The 21,335-nt window shown below is 42.6% G+C and overlaps 1 protein-coding gene across 1 annotated transcript; it reads left to right on the top strand.

Moving 5' to 3' along the window:
• The first annotated feature begins 1,172 nt into the window (after positions 1-1,172).
• Positions 1,173-16,556, top strand: RUVBL1 (RuvB like AAA ATPase 1). Its single transcript, XM_088534654.1, has 11 exons — positions 1,173-1,318; positions 1,534-1,620; positions 2,237-2,369; positions 6,321-6,472; positions 7,792-7,881; positions 8,713-8,862; positions 9,772-9,835; positions 10,964-11,162; positions 12,489-12,591; positions 15,688-15,779; positions 15,973-16,556. The coding sequence occupies exons 1-11, from the start codon at positions 1,178-1,180 to the stop codon at positions 16,130-16,132; spliced, it is 1,371 nt and encodes a 456-aa protein (XP_088390780.1). The 5' UTR covers positions 1,173-1,177; the 3' UTR covers positions 16,133-16,556.
• The last annotated feature ends 4,779 nt before the right edge of the window (positions 16,557-21,335 follow it).

The following is a 21,335-nucleotide window of genomic DNA, read 5'->3' as shown; positions in this document are numbered from 1 at the left end:
GGGCAGATTTCAGTCTAACTTAACCAGTAACTACTTAGCTCACCCACTGCCGGCCCTTCCTTTTCAAAAGGAGTGCTACATACAGCAGAAAGCTTGGAGAACTTGCTATTTTTTCTAGGACTAGCAAAAACTTCAACTCTGACCAAACTCATCCTCAATACTCGCAGCTGTTCAATGCACTAGAGAAATTAAAGCTGTTCATTTTTCTCTTATACAAAAAAAAAATCTGCAGTTTAGGCTATCAGGCATTTGTATTTTGTGACTAAAATGCCCCAAAAGGATGTAAGGAGCTTAATAGTATATAAATACTAACTATTTAAAGAATAGCTTGTATTTGTTAGGTTCAAGAATTCTTAGCTCAAGAGTCATACAGAACACCCTTACAAATGTGTTGAACTACAGGTGTGCAATTATATTTTGATTATGGTTTAAACTAGATTATGTAGATGTAAACCAACAAAACAAATTACCAGAAAAATAAAGCAACCAGCAAAGATTTTTTTTGCCGAATGACAACTCCAGGAAGCCCCTGGACAGAACGGAGGTACCTGAAGGGTGCACGAGGCCACGACCCGCGGCCACAGGAGCCTCTCCCACCCCATACTGCCCCACACGGCACAAATGCGGCATCAAAGCCGAGCTAAAACCAGGGCAGCGCGCAGAAATGCCTTGGGGGAGGAAAAAACGAAAAAAAAAAAGTATTATTTTTCATTTTCTGGGGTAACAGCTCGGGGAGGGGCACGGGCAGCTGCTGTGCGAGGGAGGGCTCGCTACCCCACGGAGCCTCCCAGGGCAGAGACACGCACCAGCTCCAGCCCAAGCTGCAGCAGCGGAGAGCGAGGAGCCGCCAGGGGCGAGGAGCGGAGTGTCCCCGCCAGGAGGAGCCGAGTGTCCCCGAGTGTCCCCGAGTGTCCCCGCCGAATGTCCCCGCCAGGCGCCACCCCCCGGCCCGGCTCCTCCGGGCTGCCGCGCCCGGCCGAGCCCTCGCGAAGCGGCGCACGCGGAAGCAGCTGGCCGGACCCTAAAAGAAAAGCGCCCTCCCGAGGTGACAGGCAGGCGGCGCGGCCAATGAGCAGCGGCGGCGGCGGGGCGGGGGCCAATGGGGGCGGCGGGGCGGGCGGGCCGCGGCGCGCGCCGGGAGCCCCGGTAACGCGCGGGCTGCGTGCGCGGCGGCGCCATGAAGATCGAGGAGGTGAAGAGCACGTCCAAGACGCAGCGCATCGCCGCGCACAGCCATGTCAAGGGCCTGGGGCTCGACGAGGGCGGCACGGCCAAGCCCGCCAGCGCCGGCCTCGTGGGCCAGGAGAACGCGCGTGAGGTGAGCGGCGCGGCCTGCGGGCCCGGCCGCCGCGGCCCCTCCGTCCCGCCGCCGCTGCTGTGGGGACGGCGAGCGGCAGCCGCGGGGGGCGGCCGCTTCATTCCGGGTCGTAAGGCCTCGTGTGTCCGAGCGCTTTAAATAACATTGCCGTAAAACGTAGCGTTTCTTCCTAACGCTGCGTTTCCTCGCAGTTACAAAGTTTGCTTCATTTATAGGCATGCGGGATTATAGTGGAGCTGATCAAAAGCAAGAAAATGGCTGGCAGAGCTGTGCTGCTGGCAGGACCTCCGGGAACCGGCAAGGTGATGTTCTCCTTTGATGTGGGGTGAAGCATCCCTGAATTGCTTTAATTCAATTTGTTCTCAAAATCATAATATGGTAATAGTTGCATGAGATTTCCTCTTGAGATGAAAACTCTCTGGAGATGGTTTTTCTTTTTGATAATTGTATTGTTTCTTGTCTGATACTCAGATTTTTGCCCTGTCATCAACAGTACCAGTGGTGTCTCCAGGCATCTTTAGTATGAAATAATCTTGCACAGATTACCAAGCACACGTTTAATGTCAAATCTGTGGAAAAGTCTTAGAAATTATTTTAGCATTAAAATCCTTAAAAGTTTTATCCTTTTTTTTTTTTTTAAGGCTTACTGTCTTTTGCACCAGATGCCAAATTCAAATGCCTGGTGTTGTTTTCTTAAAGAGTTTTATAAATCTGTGGTAAAAAGTACTTTGCATGTGTTGAATTTGCTTGGGGCGGGGAAGTCGGAGAAGTGGGTATGTCAGACAAAACAGGCTTAGTGCTCAAGTAATGATTAGAATGAAATAGGGTGTGATGCACAAAGTTGACATGGAGAAAGAATTCCTTTTTCTCATGGAGAGATTCAGTGCGTACATTTTTTTTTCTCTCTTTCTTTTTAAGACTGCTTTGGCTTTAGCTATTGCTCAGGAACTGGGCAGTAAAGTTCCTTTTTGTCCTATGGTTGGAAGTGAGGTGTATTCCACGGAGATCAAGAAAACAGAAGTCCTGATGGAAAACTTTCGGAGGGCAATTGGTAAGTTTTAGAGAAGAGGAAAAAAAATAAAAAGGAGAATTAAGTATTTGTATGGTTCGAGTTTGTGTTTTGTCCAGTAATCTAAAAAAGAAGAGCTTATAAGTGGTCTAAGAGGGGTTACATCACTGTTTGCTCTTCTTTTCAGTGCTCATCCTAATTGGGTGAATCTCTTCCACACGTAGTGGAATTTGCAACTTCTTCTGCATATAAAACATAATTTCATCCTTGTGTCCCACAATTATTTCGGTTCGTTCTTCTCCAGACTGCTCTCATCTTCCAGGTTCATTTCTTGGTTTTGCCTGGGGATCTCAAAAAAGCTAAAAGAAAAGCTATTTAGTTTGTGTGTGTGTTAACAGAAATGTTTTTAGTAGTATCATAGTACTAAGCAAGGACTTCCAAATGGCAGTGTCCAACCTGACTTACTATTCACAGGAGCGCAGACAGAGTTTGGTGCCAGCAAAATAAATAACTTAATATCTTCCTCAGTTCTAGGAGGAAGATGCAAGGCTTTTACAAACTTTGTGCAAGTTGGTTAAATTTGCAACACAAGCTCACTGAGTATCTAAAATCTTGTTTATGATTGCTGCTGACAGCTGATAAATGCAGTTAGAAGTGGACCTTGTTTTACGAGAATTGCCTAAAGATAACCTAATTGATTTTAGTACTGAACATATTAACAGCTAATTTTCTTGGCTTCTGTATTATGCCCCTGCCCCCCTTAAACTTCACCTAAGTTTTTGGTGGCAGGATGATAAAGAAATCTCTCAGTGGTACAAGAAAGTAAAGAAAGTAAATTTCAGTAGTCTCTGGTCTTCTAGTTACCCTGAATCTGGCAGGGCCTGGGGGAGGGAAGCTAAAGACTGAATAGTCTGCAATATTTCCTTGATGTGATGAAGTTCCCTGTCAGAGATTTTGAAACTTGAACCAACAGATGAAACTTATGCCATCTGTGTTGTCATTTCTGGAGAGAGCAGTGTTTTAACCCTCTCCTAGTTAACAGCCAGCTACATTGTTAGTTCCCTGCATTCCCTGAATGTCAGTAGAGAGGAACTTCTAAATAAATACTGGTGTTAGTGACAGATGGAACTTTGCATTCCTTTCTGCTGAATTCTCTGTCACATTTTCATAACACAACCTTTATTAAAAAACAGAAACTCCAAAATATTTTAAGACTAATAAGCACTTTTTTGGTAATGAAACACTTCCAGTCATTTTTAAAATTTATCATTTATGTTTCAGTTTCATTGCCTGACAAATAAATAATTTAAAGGGGGAAAGGGGTTCTGAATTTTACAGAATTTTCTGAAAAATTCTGTGTGCACATTGCAACATCAGCTGTGACTGGGTTCAAGAGAAATTCCAATTAACATATCAATCAGTACCTAATGTACTGAGTTAGTTTATATATCTTTCTGTATTACTCCTTTTCAGCAAGCTGTGCATTCCTCATGTATTGCTCATATCATGCATTTTGCTTTCGGGTGGTATATCCACCTCGGGTTACAAATATGATTGGGGTGATAACATCAATGTCTCGTGTAAAACTTTTTTTCTTGAAAGCAACAAATTTTGGCAGGTTTGGACCCATTGCTGTGTAAGAAAACAGGGGTTACTCAGAGTTTACTAAAATTCTTGACCTTGATAACAGTAAATCTCCAGACAAGGTATTTGTCTTCTTTCATATAGATTTTCATTGCCAGTTTAAGAAATGTTTTATCAGATTTATTATTGTTGGGAGTCTTTTGATAGTAGACTGGACATAACTGCCAGGCACTGTTTGGGTGTAATAGAGAGTTTGTGATATGTAAGAAACATAAAAAGAGCAGGAAATGAAAATATGGAGTTGTCATACAGGTTAAAAATAGAGAGTGATTAATACTGCATAGAGCTTATTAGCAGCTGGCAAGATGTTGACAGTAGCTAATGTTAGAGCTCAGTTGCAGTAAAAAATAACTACTGGAATAGCCGCTTAAATACCATATCTGTTCCCTGTATCTCCAAACTGTATCTGCCAGTAAATCAAACGAGCACTATTTAACTCCATACAGTGCTGCTGAGCCAAACCATGAAATATCCCACAATCTCCTCCTCAGACTCATGCTTCTGGTTTGTAAGGAAGAAAGGTTTTTGTTAGTTACAGAGCTCTTTGGAAATGAAATTCATAGCTGATACCTGCAGATTTATCTGAAAAAAATCAGCATTGATTACCTGTGTTCAAATCCTGTTCATCTGTAATTAACTTTTATGGACACATCTACGTGAGTGCATCAGTTCAGATCAGAGTTGGGCTTCTGAAGCCAATTCCTAAGCTCTCCCTCTCAACTTTGGTTTACATTGTGGAGCAGAATCAGGCTATGTCACCTGGATTCTTTTCAGATGAATGAAACTGGAAGGTAGGTACACTTTAGAAGGGTCTTGCAAAATACCTTCCAAATGCAAGGACAGTGGGGCAGGGGGGACACAAACCTGTGAAGGTCCAGTTCTTAGCACTTGCTGAAGATGCGTGATGTTGCCTGTGTGATGCAGCATTAGTCTAGGTCAATTTTGTAATTCAGAGATTTTTTTTTTTCCGGATATTTTGGCATACATGGAAAATATTTTAAAATTCACCATAACTAATTTATATAACAGTTTTTCATTAAATGCCGGATAGAAAAAGGAAACCTTCCTTACCGAGAAACTGTCACATTATTCACAATTAACCTATTTCTCACATTTCAAATCCTGTCCTTAATTTGGGTCCAGTAGAGGGAGACAGACTTGGTTTTGTCAGTCCTTTACATTTGGCTATCAGCAGCTCAAGATTACTGGTGAAGTGTCTGATCTATTTCAAAGCAAAATGACAAGTTATGAAACAAGGAAAGTTTTATAAAGTCCTAATAACCTCAGACTGTGCAGGATGACTTCCTTATATCTTGTTACAGCTCATTCATTATTTTTGGTATGGCATGTGTGTCTCATAAAATACTGACTTTATAGAGGCTCTTCAGATGTGGATTCTTTGAACTTTCTTGTAGTTGGACCCTCTGCATAACTGTAGTGGTAGTGATGACAGTGGCTTTCCTTTGGAACACTCTAGCCATAAAACTCTTTTCAGCTCTGTATTAGTTATCAATTTAAAATAACCTAATTAGTTTATTATAAGAGTTTGAACTAGACGAGAAAATACTTAAATACTTAGATTTCTCAACCATCTCAAAAGCTCCAAAGTAAGAAGGTCACTGTCAGCTATTTTGAAATAGTTTTATATTTGGACTGTAGCAGATTTTAAACTTTATTTAGTCCATCTTTTGCTATTAACTAGAAAAAATATTTTAAATAAATGGTAGTTTTTTCTAAAGAAGTTCTAATACAGTACTTACTAATCAATTTATGTTATATTTAGCTTAGCTGACAAAAATTTAAGTTTTTGTGAAATTACTTTTTCTTTCTGTCCTTTCTGCCCCCCCCCCAATCATTTCTCCAGGCTTTTCTGAGGGTAGGTAAACTGCATTAGATTCCCTGTTACTGATCTTTAGTTTTAGGATTTGGATGAACTGCTTTTCTGTTTCTAATGTAGCTAAACAAGTCAAGCAAATCCCCTCTTTTGGAGAAACAAATCAGGGAAACTTTTTTGAGGATGGAGAAAAGTAGAGATATTGACATTTGTTTCAAGAACTAATAAGAAATATCAGAAAAAGAAATTCTTATAGCTAAATAAATTACTTTGCAGGTCAGCACATGAGAACTTTTGTTCTTATAACGTGATTTGAATAATCTCACCTAGAATAGAACCATCATTTATGTTTCCGCTTTAAGAAACATGAAGAAATACCACCAAATGTATTAAAACTTAGTAATATGTTACATTCTGATGGCATTAATGAAGAGGACTTCTAAGTGAGAATAATTACATGTATTATGGGCAAAGATTTGTATATTAAAACTGTTATCCTAAACAATTCTTTGCAGGACTGAGGATTAAAGAGACCAAGGAGGTTTATGAAGGAGAAGTCACAGAACTAACTCCATGTGAGACTGAAAATCCTATGGGGGGATATGGCAAAACCATCAGCCACGTAATTATAGGACTCAAAACTGCAAAGGGAACAAAGCAGTTGAAGGTCAGTATGCAAAGTGTTCCTTCAGCATTGCAGATCTGCATGTCTGTTTTTGTTTGTTTTAGCAGCTTGTATCTCCATTTTAAGCTCTTGATACTCAATCTCTTTAGAGAGCGGATGCCGGGAGCTTCTTTCTTTTACTAGACACTATCGTGCTTCTGGGCACGTGTGGTTGTTCACTGTGTCTAGAATATTTAAATGTTGGTCTCATCTCCTCCTCGTTGCACTGTGGGTGCCTGTAGTTCAGGTGGGAGTCCCTTTTCTCTCTCTGTTTGTTCACAAGCACACCCTGGTGTGTCTGCAGCGAGTCGGGGCAGTCGGCAGGCAGGAAGGGCTCCCGAGCAGTTTGCAGCGTTGCTAACACCACGGAACAAAGGGGCTGCGTTGAGAAGCCAAGCTGTGACCAGGCTCTGATGTGTTTGTGCTGACTGCAGCTATAACTTCCTGCTCATTATAGCAATTGTATAAGAAAGCTCATTTAGATGTACTTTTCTGATACTGCACTGTATTTTTGAGGATAGTTTCAGTAAAACTTGTCCACTTTGTTATAAAATATTCTTTCTGTCACATCCCTTTCTGTGTGGGCAGATACGCTTTACTGAATACGTGATGGAAAACTAGAAACTGAGCTGGTGCATTGCCAGCTCAGACCTGCTTTACTGTTGTTTTCTTGTACAACTCTCTCTCCGTGTTGTTTAATTTCCCTCTCACTGAAACGAGCATGAGAGAACTGAGAGCTGTCTGTTAAGTATCAACTTGCATATGATCACTCTGAACACTCAAAAATGCAGGGTAAAAATGAACAAACACTTAAGAGAAAACAAAAGTATCTTGTGTATTCCACGTTGTGTTGCTCTGCCTTGCACAACTCCACTGAGGATTCACACTCTTCAAGTAGCGTGATCTGCTCTAGAAGCAAGAGCCCAATATTCTTTTTTAATTAAAACTTACTGGAAAGCAACAGAAATGCTACATCTTATGTATGAATGCATTGCCACATTATATGAAGGCAAGCTTTATGATAGTGACTAGTGTCTTTTTTGTTGTTGTTGTTTTTGGTTTTTTTGCACTTCCATCATCTCTTTCATATAGCATATATTTTCTGTAAGAAAAACAGTTTTCTGCATCTTCTTTCATGTTTTACAATAAGTCTTACTCTATTGCTACTCCAAGTGTTTGAGCTTTATAAAATCCTAGATTTTTTATGGGGGGTAATTTTAATTTTGTCTGATGGAAGGGACCTTTAGACTAAATTTCTTTTCCTCAATTACCATAATAATATGGAGCAGTTCTGATTAATGGTTAATTTTACTTGCTTCCAGCTGGACCCAAGCATATTTGAAAGCTTGCAGAAGGAGCGAGTGGAAACAGGTGATGTTATTTACATCGAAGCAAACAGTGGAGCTGTCAAGGTAAAACCAAAAATAATTCTGCAGTTCCACACAGGTTGATGTATTCTTGCAGATTTTTCTCTCCTTTTGCCTGAAGGCCCTCTGATTTGTTAACCTTAGTTGACATGGCATCGTTGCATGGAAGTTTTTTAAAAGCACAATGTTTTCCTTATCTGAAGAGAAAAATATCTCTTGCACCAAAAGAACGTGGTCATCTTGTTCACAATTAAGGTCATCTGGCAAGGAAGCTATCACTGATGCTGCCTGGATGAGTTTTCTTACTGTAAGATCAAGACATCTTTAGGGGAAGAGGGGGAAAAAAGCCCAAGCAACTTTAGTCATTTTCAGGCTGACATGTGCAGTATATTTAATCTTTCTTTTATCTTTCTGGTATTTTCTCCACAAGATATATACATGTAGAAAGGAATACTGCATTAGTTAGCATTCTTTTCATATCTGATTTAAAATGTAGTGTACAGCGACACTTGCTGTTTAATGGATGAGCATAATATTTTGTATCATATAATAAATCACCCACCTACAAAGAAGTCTTGAACAGTCCTTCCAATCTCTAGTTAATCTGCTGGATTTGTCCTTTAGCAAGAATTGCATACAGTTAAAAGGGGAGAAGAGAGTGGAATATTCTTACTACTGAAAATATCAGACATTTTTCAACAGCTGTTTTTTTGAGCTTTGATCAGTAGACAGGATATGCCTGTTGCTAAGCAAGAAATGGGGAATCTGAACTGACAATAGAATTGTGAACCAAGTTCCTTTATCAAATTTGTATCTTTTGAGGTTTTTGCGTTGCATCTAATTCTATACCTGGGTTTCTTCCTTGCTCTTCCTCAGAGGCAAGGCAGATGTGACACGTATGCGACGGAATTTGACCTTGAAGCTGAAGAATATGTTCCCTTGCCAAAAGGTGACGTGCACAAGAAAAAGGAAATTATTCAGGATGTCACCCTGCATGACTTGGATGTGGCCAATGCTCGACCTCAGGTATCTGACTCCGCAGATTAAGTCTTTACAGAAGAGCTCTTTGACAGAGATGAAATGGAGAGTTAGAATGAGGAGATCCTAAATCATTACAAAGAGATTACTGTAGGAAAAGCAGTAGATCTTGCCTTGAAAGCTAGTCTGTGTCCCTTGCTGTTTGTGTGAAGGACCTGTTGCAGTTGACTACAGCAGTGGCCTTTCCATACGTATTAGAGAGGCCATGGAAGGGAAATCAACCCTGCAAGAGTGTTGATAAATGGTTGTTAACTTTTGACTTTGCTGTAGGTTCTGTTCATGTCCCTGCATCCTTCATAAGCATTTCAAAATTTCTCATGAAACTCCCTTGTGACCTTTTTTTCAGTAGAGCTCTGCACTTACTGCAGGAAGAAATGGAAAATAGAATTACTGCTTGCAGTACCTTAACATAAACCCAGTATTGAGGAAACTCCACTTCTGTTATAAACAAAATTCAGTGATATCCCAACCCCTTAACCTACTACATTCCAAAATAAACATCCTTTTTCAAACAAAATCACATGATAAAATCAAGGATAAATGTGCCTGTGTTGGCAGATTAACAGTTACTGTACAAGGAGGCAATCCCAAGCCTCTCTTGCCTGACCCTGTTAGTTCTTGTGAGCCTCTCTGGCACACAAATAGATGGATCTTTAAGAAGATATCTCATTTTGGTCTCTTATGTCCTGCAAGTGAAGAAGCCTAAAGAAGGGTGAAGAGGTAAGTAAAGTGACTGGACCCTGGATAAGTTATCAACCTTGGCTGAAACAAACTACCAGCTTTTTGATATATATATATATATATATATATATATATATATATAGATTATAACATGCTTGTTCAGATGGTGTCTTCACTGTGAGACTTCATAGCTGATCTGTAACTTTCTTTTCCTAGGGAGGACAAGACATCCTTTCTATGATGGGACAACTGATGAAGCCTAAGAAAACTGAAATTACTGGTATGAATCCTAATCATATTTCTTTTCCAAAATAACCTATATGCTTGCCAATTAGAAGGGCATTAAAATGGTGTCATTCATGCAGCATCTCTAATGATGAATGTCTTCATAACATTTATTAATAAATTTTCAAATTTCATAGAGCAGTGATTTAGCTTCTGGAATTGCAGCAGCTAGGGGCAGTAACACCATAATATTTTTACGCATGTAGTGATACTTCATGTACTGCACACAAGGAGAAAGAGGTGAGAATGCTAGTGCCACCCTCTTCTCAAAATACTGCTGTCACAATGTGCACAGTTCACGTTTCCTACAGAGAGCCAAATTGAGCAACAACAAAATAAAAACACATCCTTTGCATTCTTACATGAAGCAACCAGGCAGTATCTCTGTGGAGTACAAAAACGGCTCCTAGAGACTCCAATATTGGTTTGGTTTTGCATTGACTTCTCCATGCCAGCTGCCTATCAACTTAAAGCTGTACACAGCTGCTCTGCTCTCCTATAGATCATTGAAGAAAAAAGATCTACAGAAAGATCTATTCTCTCTTTTGTTGTGAAAGAAAAGGTGTTTCAATAAGTGACTAATTAAATTCAGATCAAAGTCTATTTCAATACTTAAGTTGAATGGTGCTGTGAAGTATTTCTTTTGTTCCAGAGGTCACTTGGGCTATTCTAAAGTCAGACTTACAGCATCTTTCATGGCTTTGAGATCCCTATGTTCACAGAAATTTTACAAGGCTGTATATTTTTTTTTGCATAACTACAACCATTTTGCTGAAATACAGTAGCACTTTATCTTTTTAGTCATCTTCTTTTCAGTCATACTTGGAAACTTTGTTAAACTGGTGTTTGACTGACTTTCCTACCACCACTATTATTCCATGGGTAACATGAGTGAACAAATGATCCTACTTAAGTGCTCCAATACAGGAGTGAAACCATAGGGGTGAGGTCAACTTCCAATGGCCATTGGATTTTAATGTCACAGAGATTTGCCTTCAAGGGCAGTAAGATAACGACACGTAAGAAAATTTAAGGGGGCATTTTGTCTTTAAATATTTCATGCACATCTAAAGATATTGTTCACAAGCACAACAGCTGACATACCTTATTTTGATTCTGACAGACAAACTTCGAGGAGAGATCAATAAGGTGGTAAATAAATACATTGATCAAGGCATCGCAGAGCTGGTCCCAGGTGTGCTCTTTGTAGATGAAGTTCACATGTTGGATATTGAATGTTTCACATACCTGCACCGAGCCCTGGAATCTTCCATTTCCCCCATTGTCATCTTTGCTTCCAATCGAGGAAACTGTGTTATCAGGTAAGATGTCTGCAAGTGAATTTTCCAGTTTGCATTGTTGCTAAGCCTTAGCTAGGTGTATCAGCAGAAGAAGTTAGGATCTTTGACAGCTTTTTGTCTTCAATGCTGACATCCGTGGTACTCTCCTGCACGGGTAGTGTTGGTACTTGAAGGCTACATCTGAGCTTTGTAATGAGAGCAGCATATAATGCTCATGGGGCTGAGTTAGAGCAGAATGGAGCTGTCTCCTGTTTGCTCTGGCAAAATCCCTCTTCTTCTAACGGCCTCCAAACCATCTATTTCGTGGGTGTTCTGTTACCATTACCTTTCTCGCTGGATACCTTCAACACCTGTCTGAACACAGGGAACATGCAAAACTGCTACAGACTTCTAATATCAGTTTTCTGCTGCTTCTGGATCCTCTCACTATCTCCAATCTTTGTTGCCTCAGAATCAGCTTCAACTTCTTGTTCTCACTGTTAAAGCCCATCAAAATTTAGCCTCTTCTCACTCATCATTCTTTCCTTCTCTACTGTTTCTTCTCTACTTCAGTTCATACCCCCACTTGGCGTTTTGCACCCAAACCATGCATTTTCAGTAAAAATTCTCACCTCTTTCAAGCTTGTACTTAACTTCTACTACTAATTTGTGGTCTAGACCTCATTCCATCTAAACAAGCTGTCATTAGCAACCATTGCTCCTCTTTAAATTGGTTTAACTCAGCTGTGTAACCAGCAATTTGTTTTTCTCCTACTGACTCACCTGATAGTAATCCTTCTCTGTTTTCATTGCTTCAAAGTCAGGGTGATAAGCCCTTTAAAGACATTTAAAGTAGACATGGTGGTGCTGTCTTGGCCAATTCATGAAATGGCCTTATTATAAAAGGAGAGTCAAGAGAACTGTCAGCATGGATTCACTGCTCATTGTGTCATGAGAAACCTGTGATTTATGAAAGGATTATATTTGTACAGTAGTTCTATCTAATGTTGGTAAGTTAAGTAAGTCCTTCAAAAGCAAAGAAGTGCTTAACTATGTACTACTAAATCAAGTGGTTGGAGATGCTCTGACCTGCCTGCTGATGGCTCTTAAAAGGCTTAGGAAAGGCTTAGTTGCGTGTCCAGTACAGTTAGTTGTGTGACCTGTTAAGAGAAGGAATCTCTCTGGGGGACAGAGCACCATCTCCTGGAGAGCAGAGCACGAGAGCATTGCAGGGCATTTATTGATTCTTTTCCCAGAGAAGACCCAAGAATTGTAAAAGAGCAGGTGTGTTAGTTATTGATTTTAATCAAATGAAAGCACTGAACTCAGAATAGGATCTGATTTCTTTCTGTTTGGTTTCTCCTTTAGAGGCACAGAGGATATAATATCTCCTCACGGAATACCCCTGGACTTGCTGGACAGAGTGATGATTATCCGAACCATGCTGTATACCCCCCAGGAAATGAAGCAGGTAGGCACCACGTTTAGAAACAAGCTCCTAAACCCCCCTGGGGTCTCCAGGGATAGCTGGTGCCTCTCTGGGTGAGCCGTTACTGCAGAGCTGTTTGACTCTGCATGCTCAGCATGGTGCGTGCACGGAAGCTCAGCAATTCCTAAATGTATGGTGGTTTAGTGGCTATTCAAAAGAACAATTTAAAATTGCAAATGCAGTTTGTTTTAGTGTCTGACTTCCACCCACCTCATGATTTGTTTGGTAAACTTGTCTGGAGCTGAAAACGGCCTTTCACTTGCATGCAACTGTGAATTCTTAGCCCACCTTCTCTCTTAAACTGATACCCCTCCCAGGGAGTCTGCAGGTTGCTCTTCCAGTTGCTGCAAGAAAGTGTTGCAATTCAGGATCTTCGATTGCAGACCTTGGGTTGTTTCTCCACCTAAGAGACAGGAGGGACTATAGAATACAAATTGATGTCTGTGCTGCATTTTTTGCCGCCCCTGTTCTGCACTGTAGCTTTTACTAGGTAGTCTGTCTGCTGAAAGCACGAGGTAAACGTTTTGCATGTTCCTAGTCAAGTTTGGCAATGTAAGCACAGAGAATGCTGCAGAGATACACTTGTGAGTGCCGGAAACTTTTCCTGTGGGGCATCCCAGCGTATCGTGTATCGATCATAACGCTCGGGCGCCGTTACGCATCGAGTCAAAGATCCCCCTCATTAGCGTCTCAATGCTGGGAAGTGACACAATGCAGGAGCCATCACGGTTTATCATGTCAATTCTTTGTATTATTTAAGAGATAGTGTCAATGGAGGAGAGCCTTGTCACAAGATAATAGTCTCCTGCTGCTGGATAAGTGCCAAGGTGAAGCCGAGGCGTTTATCGAATATCCACGGAGTGGCAAAGCTTCATTTCACAGGGTTTGAGGAGCTTTTCGCATCCTCCTCCCGTGAGCCATGCTCTGGGTGATTTTCTGTACCTAAAAGGACACTTTAAAACTACTTTGGGAGAGATTACAGTGGAAGCAGCCAAGGGATTTAATAAGATGATGATGTTTTGTCTGTGTACAAAACCAACTTTAAAGTGTCACCGGAGATTTTGAAGGTTGTTGTCTGGACTTCCCCAAAATGTGTTTTTATTTTGAGCAGTTAGAGTAGTGAGAATATGTACTCTGATTTACTTTGTTAAGTTTATATAGTACACACACGCATATATATACACATATAATACTTAGCTAGTGTGCTGTGTTACTGTGCCAGATCGTTAAAGAGCTCGTTTGCAAACTGTTCATTTTCAAATGAGCTGGGTAAATGTTGTGATCTCCACCGTTCTTCGCCAGTGAGGGAAGGATTTGTTTGCAGTAGCTTTTTTTAAAGCTAAAATATTGCAGACGTTTTGTCCCATAAATCATGTTTCCATAGTCTTCCCTTAAATTAAGGCTTTCAAATGACTTTTTCCCTGGGGAGGGGAGGAGAGCTGAGCTATTGCACTTGAATTGTAACTACATACAGCTATGGGGGGAAAGGAAGAAAAATAAATGTATAGACATTCTTGCACTTTGGCACAGATTTCTTTTTCGTGCTGGAAGCTCTCACCAGTGCTGTTTCTGTGTGAGATCTAGCCCTGGATGTCCCAGTTTGATTTTCAGCACAGGAACTGCCCGTGTACCTGCTGAAAGCCTGTTTGCAACCCGGTCAAAACACTTCTCTGTGCTGATAATGTAGAAATTGCATCGTGCAGCACTGGTCTGAGAGTGCAGGACCCACAGTGGACTTAGTGCAGCCAGAATGGGGAGAAAAATCACTTTCACATGGACTGGAATCAACTATATTGCTATAGTTAAACTTTTTTGCATATGTGCCTGCTGTTCAATAGTAGAGGTTATAGCTGGGACTTCTGTTCCCAGTGTGTTCACCTGATAGATGCAGCTTGTTTATATGTGTATCTGCTGGGTTAATGCCTTGGGCTCTGGTCCTTCTGCAAGGTTCTATGAAGCTGCTAGATAAAAAAATATTATTATTTAAAGCTCTTCAAATAAGGAGTGTTCAAGGTGCCTTATTTATAGCAGGAAGCGAGCACAAAGTAGCAGCATCCAAATGAAGGGAAAGTGATGTTTGGTTGATACAGAAGATAGAAAAAGATCTTCAAATTTAAATTACAATTTGAAATCGCTTTTACCATATTCGGTATTAATATCTTAGCACAACTTTCTGCCATTTCATACCCCTCACTTCTACTCTGCTCCCTACCCTGCCTACGTTAGCGCATTTTTATGGCTTTAATTTAAACGAGTGCTTCTTGATATCTTGTTTACAAAGCTGCCAAAGTGAAAAATACCTGTATTATATGAGGCTTGCAGTTGCAGAGTTATCTCAGCACTACAACACAACATCATTATCCAGTCTGCCCCTTATCACTCAGCTGGTAATACGCACCACCGAGAGACTTGTGCCACTTTTGTTATAGCTCTGTGTGCTCGAGCTCCTTGGTGATATCTTGCTCCAACTTTGTAAAGATCTTCAGACCGGTGCAAGCCTGAGACTGTTCTTGAAAGATTAGATTCTTCCTAGTGATTTTTTTCTTCTTGCAGGGGTAGGTGAATCTTAGAAAGTAACTTTTTGATTTATTTTACCGTCTGATTTGTCAGCTGAATAAAAAGCGAGTTGGGAGCTGCTGAGGAGAGCTGTTTGCAGGGCTTGCAGAGGGGATGCCCGACGGGGAGCCTGCTGCATCCCTGCCCGCGGGGCTCCCGCCGCCCGCGCCCTCCTCCCGTTCCTCCTTCCCGTTTCCACGCTCGGCTCCTCGTTAGGAGATGCACTTAGCCAGTCGTGCGGAGGCACCGGGAGGGGAGAGCAGTCCAGGCTGCTATTTCACCCACCTCGTATAACGATCAGCTTGTCAACATTATGTATTATCTATTCAAAGACTTACCATTCTATGAATCTACTTTAGTTTGGTGGTAAACAACATGAAGATAACTCCGTCTCTTCTCATTTTATACCATATCTCATCTCTAAGCTGATGGGGTTTCCAGACAATAAAGCAAGTATACTATCCTCATTATTTGGGCTGTTACCTGGTTTCTGCACATTCATTTAATCATTTATCCCAACAGATCATTAAGCTTCGTGCTCAGACAGAAGGAATTAATATTAGCGAAGAAGCCCTAAACCACCTGGGAGAAATTGGTACAAAAACAACCTTGAGGTAAGTTCAGCCCCGTTGGATTTTCATGGCAGGTATGACTGGGTCTAGAAGCACAGGAGGTTAATTCCTGCTTGGAAGTGTCTCCTGTAGTAACAAGTGATCTGTTAGAACAGTATTAAAGAATAGGGATAATTCCCGATAAATTCCCGATAATTCCGGATAAAGCCCGCTGAGCCCGGCTTGCTCCCTCCAGGTACGCCGTGCAGCTGCTCACCCCGGCCAACCTGCTGGCCAAGATCAACGGCAAGGACAGCATCGAGAAGGAGCACATCGAAGAAATAAATGAACTTTTCTACGATGCCAAATCCTCAGCAAAGATCTTGGCCGATCAACAGCAGAAGTACATGAAGTGAAAAGCTTTTCGTAGGTTAGATGCTTTGAAGGGGCTTGCACCCCAAGGCAGACTTACTAGCTCAGTGAGAAATGTTCATGGTTTGTCTCTTTTGGGACCGAAAATATTTAAATGTGGGACTGCTTTGTCAGGACAGAGTTAGCTATCAGGTGTTCCTGTATGTTTGTTGACCATAGGATGCTCCACGATGTCTGTAACACCTTGCTCTCCCTTTTCTGAGTATGTACGAAATGGATAGCTCTGGACCCATGAGTGCTGTTTGCCTTTAGATTTCATTACAGAAGTGCTCTAACTGAAGTTGATGCTTAAAAACAGTTTATTTTCATTATGAATTTTGTTTTGAAATAGTTTCCCTATATAGTTAAGATTTTTTTTTTGAATAAAAGTTTGTCTGAAGTACTTTATAATAAAATATTTCAAGAGTACCTAAAGCTTGCCTGTGTTTTTTTCCTTCTAACTTTGAAAAACAGATTTATGTAATCACATAAGTGAGTAAAGTACAATAATAAAAAAAAAATTAATAAGGACCAAGCCTCTGTTCTGTATTGGCCCTTTTAGTGATCGGGGCCACCTTTATACACTTAATTAAATGAGCTTAATGCAAAAGGCAGGATAGGGAGGTAAGGAAAAAATTACCCGAGGAGCCCAGTTGTTCCTGCCTTTTCAGCAGTTACCAAACAAGGGTGAGAATTAACAGTATTTTCAGCACTTCAAATCCACATTCATCAATGAGAAACTTTTTAACACATCCCCACGAGGCTGCTGAGCGCCCTCCAAGTCCTTCGCTGAACCAGTCATCGGTGCTTGCGCCTGCCCTGGACCAGGCACCAGCCGTTCCCCGTCCCCTTCCTAAAGCACAGAAATTCCTTTGTTTTTCCTCTCGCCCTTTCCTAGCAGTTTTTCATTCAGGAGTTGCTGGTGGTGAGGAACACAGGAACAAGCAGAGTCCTCCCGTGCGTGTTTATATATGTTTCATTTCTGTGACTTGCCCTGTATCGAATGTAACAGAACTCCCTTGTTAAACCGTGTTTGGAGGCACCTGGGCTCGGGCATCAGCTCCTTGGGAAAACACTCCCGCTCCTCAGGACCTGTGTCCTCTCCCCCGGTGGTCCCGGCTTGTTTTCCTTGGGCTGTTTGTAAAAACCTTAATGATTTTTCATTTCCAAAAAATGTTGCCTGACCAGCGGGGAAGGCGCAGAGCTGGGGGGAGCAGCATGGTTTGGGTTGGGAATCCAGGGCTTTGGTCACTTGCCACCATTTCAGTGATGTAAAAACCCTGTCCCATTCTCCAAGGGAGATTTCAGTACCTGTCACGCAACTCTAATTGGCTTCTGTGCTTTAAACAAACCTTTCCCTACATCTGCAATGAAACAGTCACAGCAGAGATAATTAATAAATAATTTAGGGAGGGTGGGGGTGAGGTACCTTTCAATATTTCTGGCCACAGAAGCACAAACCTGCTTTCAAACCTAAAAAGAGTTCTCCTGTTGCCTCCAATTATTAGAGATGGTATTTACATCATCACAGCAATTTCCAGGCTGTTTCTAAAGCATATTTTTCCTTCTGCAAGGTTTGGCATGTTCTGTTTCAGTGCTGTGGCACAATGGAAGGAGACTCACCAAATTAACCTGCATGGTCAGAAGTTAACTTTATTTTTTCTTGTTGCAGCTTGGAAGTCCTTGGCAGTGATTAATGTAGCTATGTAAGAATATAAGTACCATTTTCCTTCAGTTTTCTGAAACATCCAACTGATGAATTTAGAAAGAAGTCTGAATAAGCCCTAAATAACTCTGAACGTCAGAGCTGTTCCAAGCCCCCATGAGTTGCTGGCACGGGCCCTTTGCTGATAAATCTGCCTGGTGCTCCCGCAGAGCAGGACACCAGCGCGATGCCCCAAGGCTGCTGCCTCCTGCCCTCCTGAAGTCTCAGGGCCACCGTTCCCACTGCCTAAGGTAGGCAGGAGCGGGCAGAAACTCCCCTTCTCCTCTGGCAAAACACCTATTTCCTTACAAAATGCTCGGTATAAACAAACAAACAAAAACCAAGCTGTAAGATTGGGAAGAAGCATCATTTTCTACGAGCACTAAAGTTAGGGCTGCTCTGTAAAACTCAAGTTGCGCAGCCTGCCAGACCCCCGATAGCAGGGAAGGACCTAGGGAGGAAAGGAGCAGCGTCAGCCTGAGCCTGCTCTCACGGCATGACTGATGGTACCTGTCACCGCACACTGACTGCAGGTGCAAAAGTGTTCTTTTGCAACAAAACAAGATCTGAAAATACACATGTAGGGAGAAAGAAAGGAAAGGGGAAAAAAAAACCAGCAGCAGAAATGAATCTATTTTGGTATTCTTCCCAAAGCTGGGAAAATTAATCAGAGAGGCCCATGGCCTGCAGCCCTGTGGCAGAGAAGCAGCTGGTACCAAGCCACCCCCTGAAAGGGGCAACAATCCTTTGGATGGGCAACTGTAGACTTGGGTCTGCAAAACACTCCTGCGCAGGGTTATTAACACCCTTTAACGGGCTCCTGAATGACCCTCAGTTCTGTTACACAAGGACCTGGTGCAAATCAGCTCCTCGGAGCACGGGCCTCACCTTCGGTTCAGCACCTGAGAACTTTTAACACTGCAGCAGCACCAAAGAGACGGCACCGCTTCCACGACGCGCACCACAACGCTCTCCCTAGGGTGACATCTCCGCAAGAGCCATAAAGTGTCCCCAAAAGACATAAAGCTGTGATATAAAAGGAGAATCCTTCTACGCTAAGTGGCGAGCCAATGTTTATCTGGCCTATTAAGTGACATCCAACAGACTTATTGGTGTCAAAGCTTTGCCCATGAAAATAGTCTTTCATATTACTGATAGAAATAGTTCTCCTGAAAGAATAACTGCACCGTACACATTGATGAAGGATCTTTAAAAAATAGCAAGACTTAATTGACACAAAACTGTTCTTGGAGGTGGGAAGGCAGGTGCAGCAAAGAGCAGTCCCACCAGAGGAGGTTGGGTATTAATATTAAATGTGGAAAAACAAGCCATTATTTTAATTCTTTTCTTCCTATTTTCCACAAAGGTTGCACTTATTGCATTAATCTTCTAAGCGAAGTTTTTACGACCGATTGCCTGCACACTATGAGAAGTTTCTCCATCCATTACACCCAGGCAAACGGGCCCAGCTGTGTAGGAAAATATTTGTTACATCTTATCAGGGTGACACATAATCTAACAACAATTACAGCAAGCCCATATTTTGTACTATTTCGGTTTCAACGTGAAAAATAGTTCTCATATTAAACCTGGGGTGGGTGGGGGTTAGAGGAACCAGTTGAATATTCTAAGCTGGAGAAGCTGCGCGTCCCTTTCAGGGAGTGAGCGGTGCCAGGCTCGGATCCCGCTCCGAGGGGACACATCAATCCAGAGGACGTGCCCCCTGTGCCAGCGGCACTGCGTGTTCGCCACTGGGAAAGCAGCCCGAAAGTTGACTTCTTTTGCATATTAAAGTCCAAAACTACGGTGCCTTTACCCGCTTAGAGGGATCTAGAAGGCACTCAGCCTTTATGAGACTCCCGTCTCGCTGCCCCTCTCCAATGGATGGAGCCAAAGCGGGAGGATCAGGGATGCCCAGTGAGGAGGCTGCAAATGCAGCCAGGGCAGCGAACACCCCGCGTGCCCTTCAGCTCCTGCCCCCAGAGCCAGGAGAGGAGGGTGGTGGCATTTACTTGTCCCACAGCCCCAGCCACATCCAGGACACACGGGAGGGCTCAAGGGCTCTGCTTGTTGCCGCGGCGTGAGGAGGATGAGCCCAGCGCAGCCCGCAGCAGCGCCGGGGCTGTGCGATGGTCTTCAGCGCTTTGAGAAGTCACCAGAGCCACGGGGTTAATGTTGGGAAGCGACTACAGCAGGAGGCGACAGACTGAGCCATTTCCACAGTGCAAATTCAGCTGTGTTGAGTAGTTTCCCCATTTCATTAAGGTGTTTGCAGACAGGACCAAATCGCTCATAATCATCTTAGTGGAATGGTGCTACAGCAGCCAGTTCATAATCTGATTTCTTTAATGTGATTAAGAGACAATTTGATCCCATCTGCAAAAGCAATCAAAACCCTGCAACATATCTGTGCTCTGCCATAGCCATAAATACGATGCAAACACACCCTCATGTCATGCTTACATACGTCTTGCCTGGGTGACAACCTCTCTGCACCTCTCTGGTCAGACTACACGCAGTCTGTGCAATACTTTAAGTTTGCAGGAGATTAACCACAGTGCAAGAAAGCACTTGGAAATCCGCTTTGTTTTACGACTTGAGAGATTTATGGTATGACCTGGGCCTCGGTTCAGCCACACTGTTACAAAACCTGTCCCGATTGCGAGGAGGTTACCATGGATCTGGGCAGACGCGAGGATGGACTTTGTCCATTTCTGAGTGAAGCTGTTGGGCAAAACCGAGTGTTACAACCTCACCACGGCACTCAGAGCCGGCCTTGCTGAGCCCAGATGCACGAGTTCAGTCCCTTGAAAGTCTGGGTAGCAAAGACAGAGGCTGCTTCCTTAGACGACAACTTTCAAGCACCAATTGCTCCAGGCCCTTATGATCACAGGCATTTTAGAGTTAGAAACATTCCTTGCCTCTATTAAACAAACAAACAAAACAAGCCTTGGGTGTGTGAAGATCGGTTCTCCCATGCTGAAGTTAATAAGACTAGAGAGAACTTAGGAATGTAGGTGTTAGGTTAACATTTTCCTGAGCAACTAAACGTCTTAAAGGAGCGAAAATCTCAGTAAAAATTAGGCGCTGGTTGTTTCACTTTCAGAACAGGCCTGGGCATTTGTTCTTACAGCTCCAGGCTTTGGGGTCACTTGGATTTACAGTTCGCCTGCTCAGGGTTCACCTTTTCGGTACTTGCAAGGGAAACGTTGGGAGATGTTGTTCTTGCCAACATCTATCCCAGGCCCATGGCTCGTGCACGCCCACCGAATCCTGCCCGCAAACGATATCTGCTTTCACGAAGGAGGCATGAAGGAATCACCAGTCAATTTTTGGAAAGCAAGGAGAACACAATACTGCTCACAGAGATACGGTCTGGCCCTCCCTGCTTCCTCGAGGGCCCGCGGGACTTGGACGCTGAGCCGCGGAGCGACTCCCCGGCTTCCACAGGCAAGCCTGCCTGATCCACATCTACTCGTAATCCCCATTTTTATTAGGGTAAA

The sequence above is a fragment of the Tinamus guttatus genome, unplaced genomic scaffold (assembly GCF_059628265.1).
Source record: "Tinamus guttatus ecotype Peru unplaced genomic scaffold, ASM5962826v1 Tinamus_guttatus_pri_ptg000580l, whole genome shotgun sequence".
Classification (NCBI taxonomy): domain Eukaryota; kingdom Metazoa; phylum Chordata; class Aves; order Tinamiformes; family Tinamidae; genus Tinamus; species Tinamus guttatus.
This window is presented reverse-complemented; position numbering and strand designations above follow the sequence as displayed.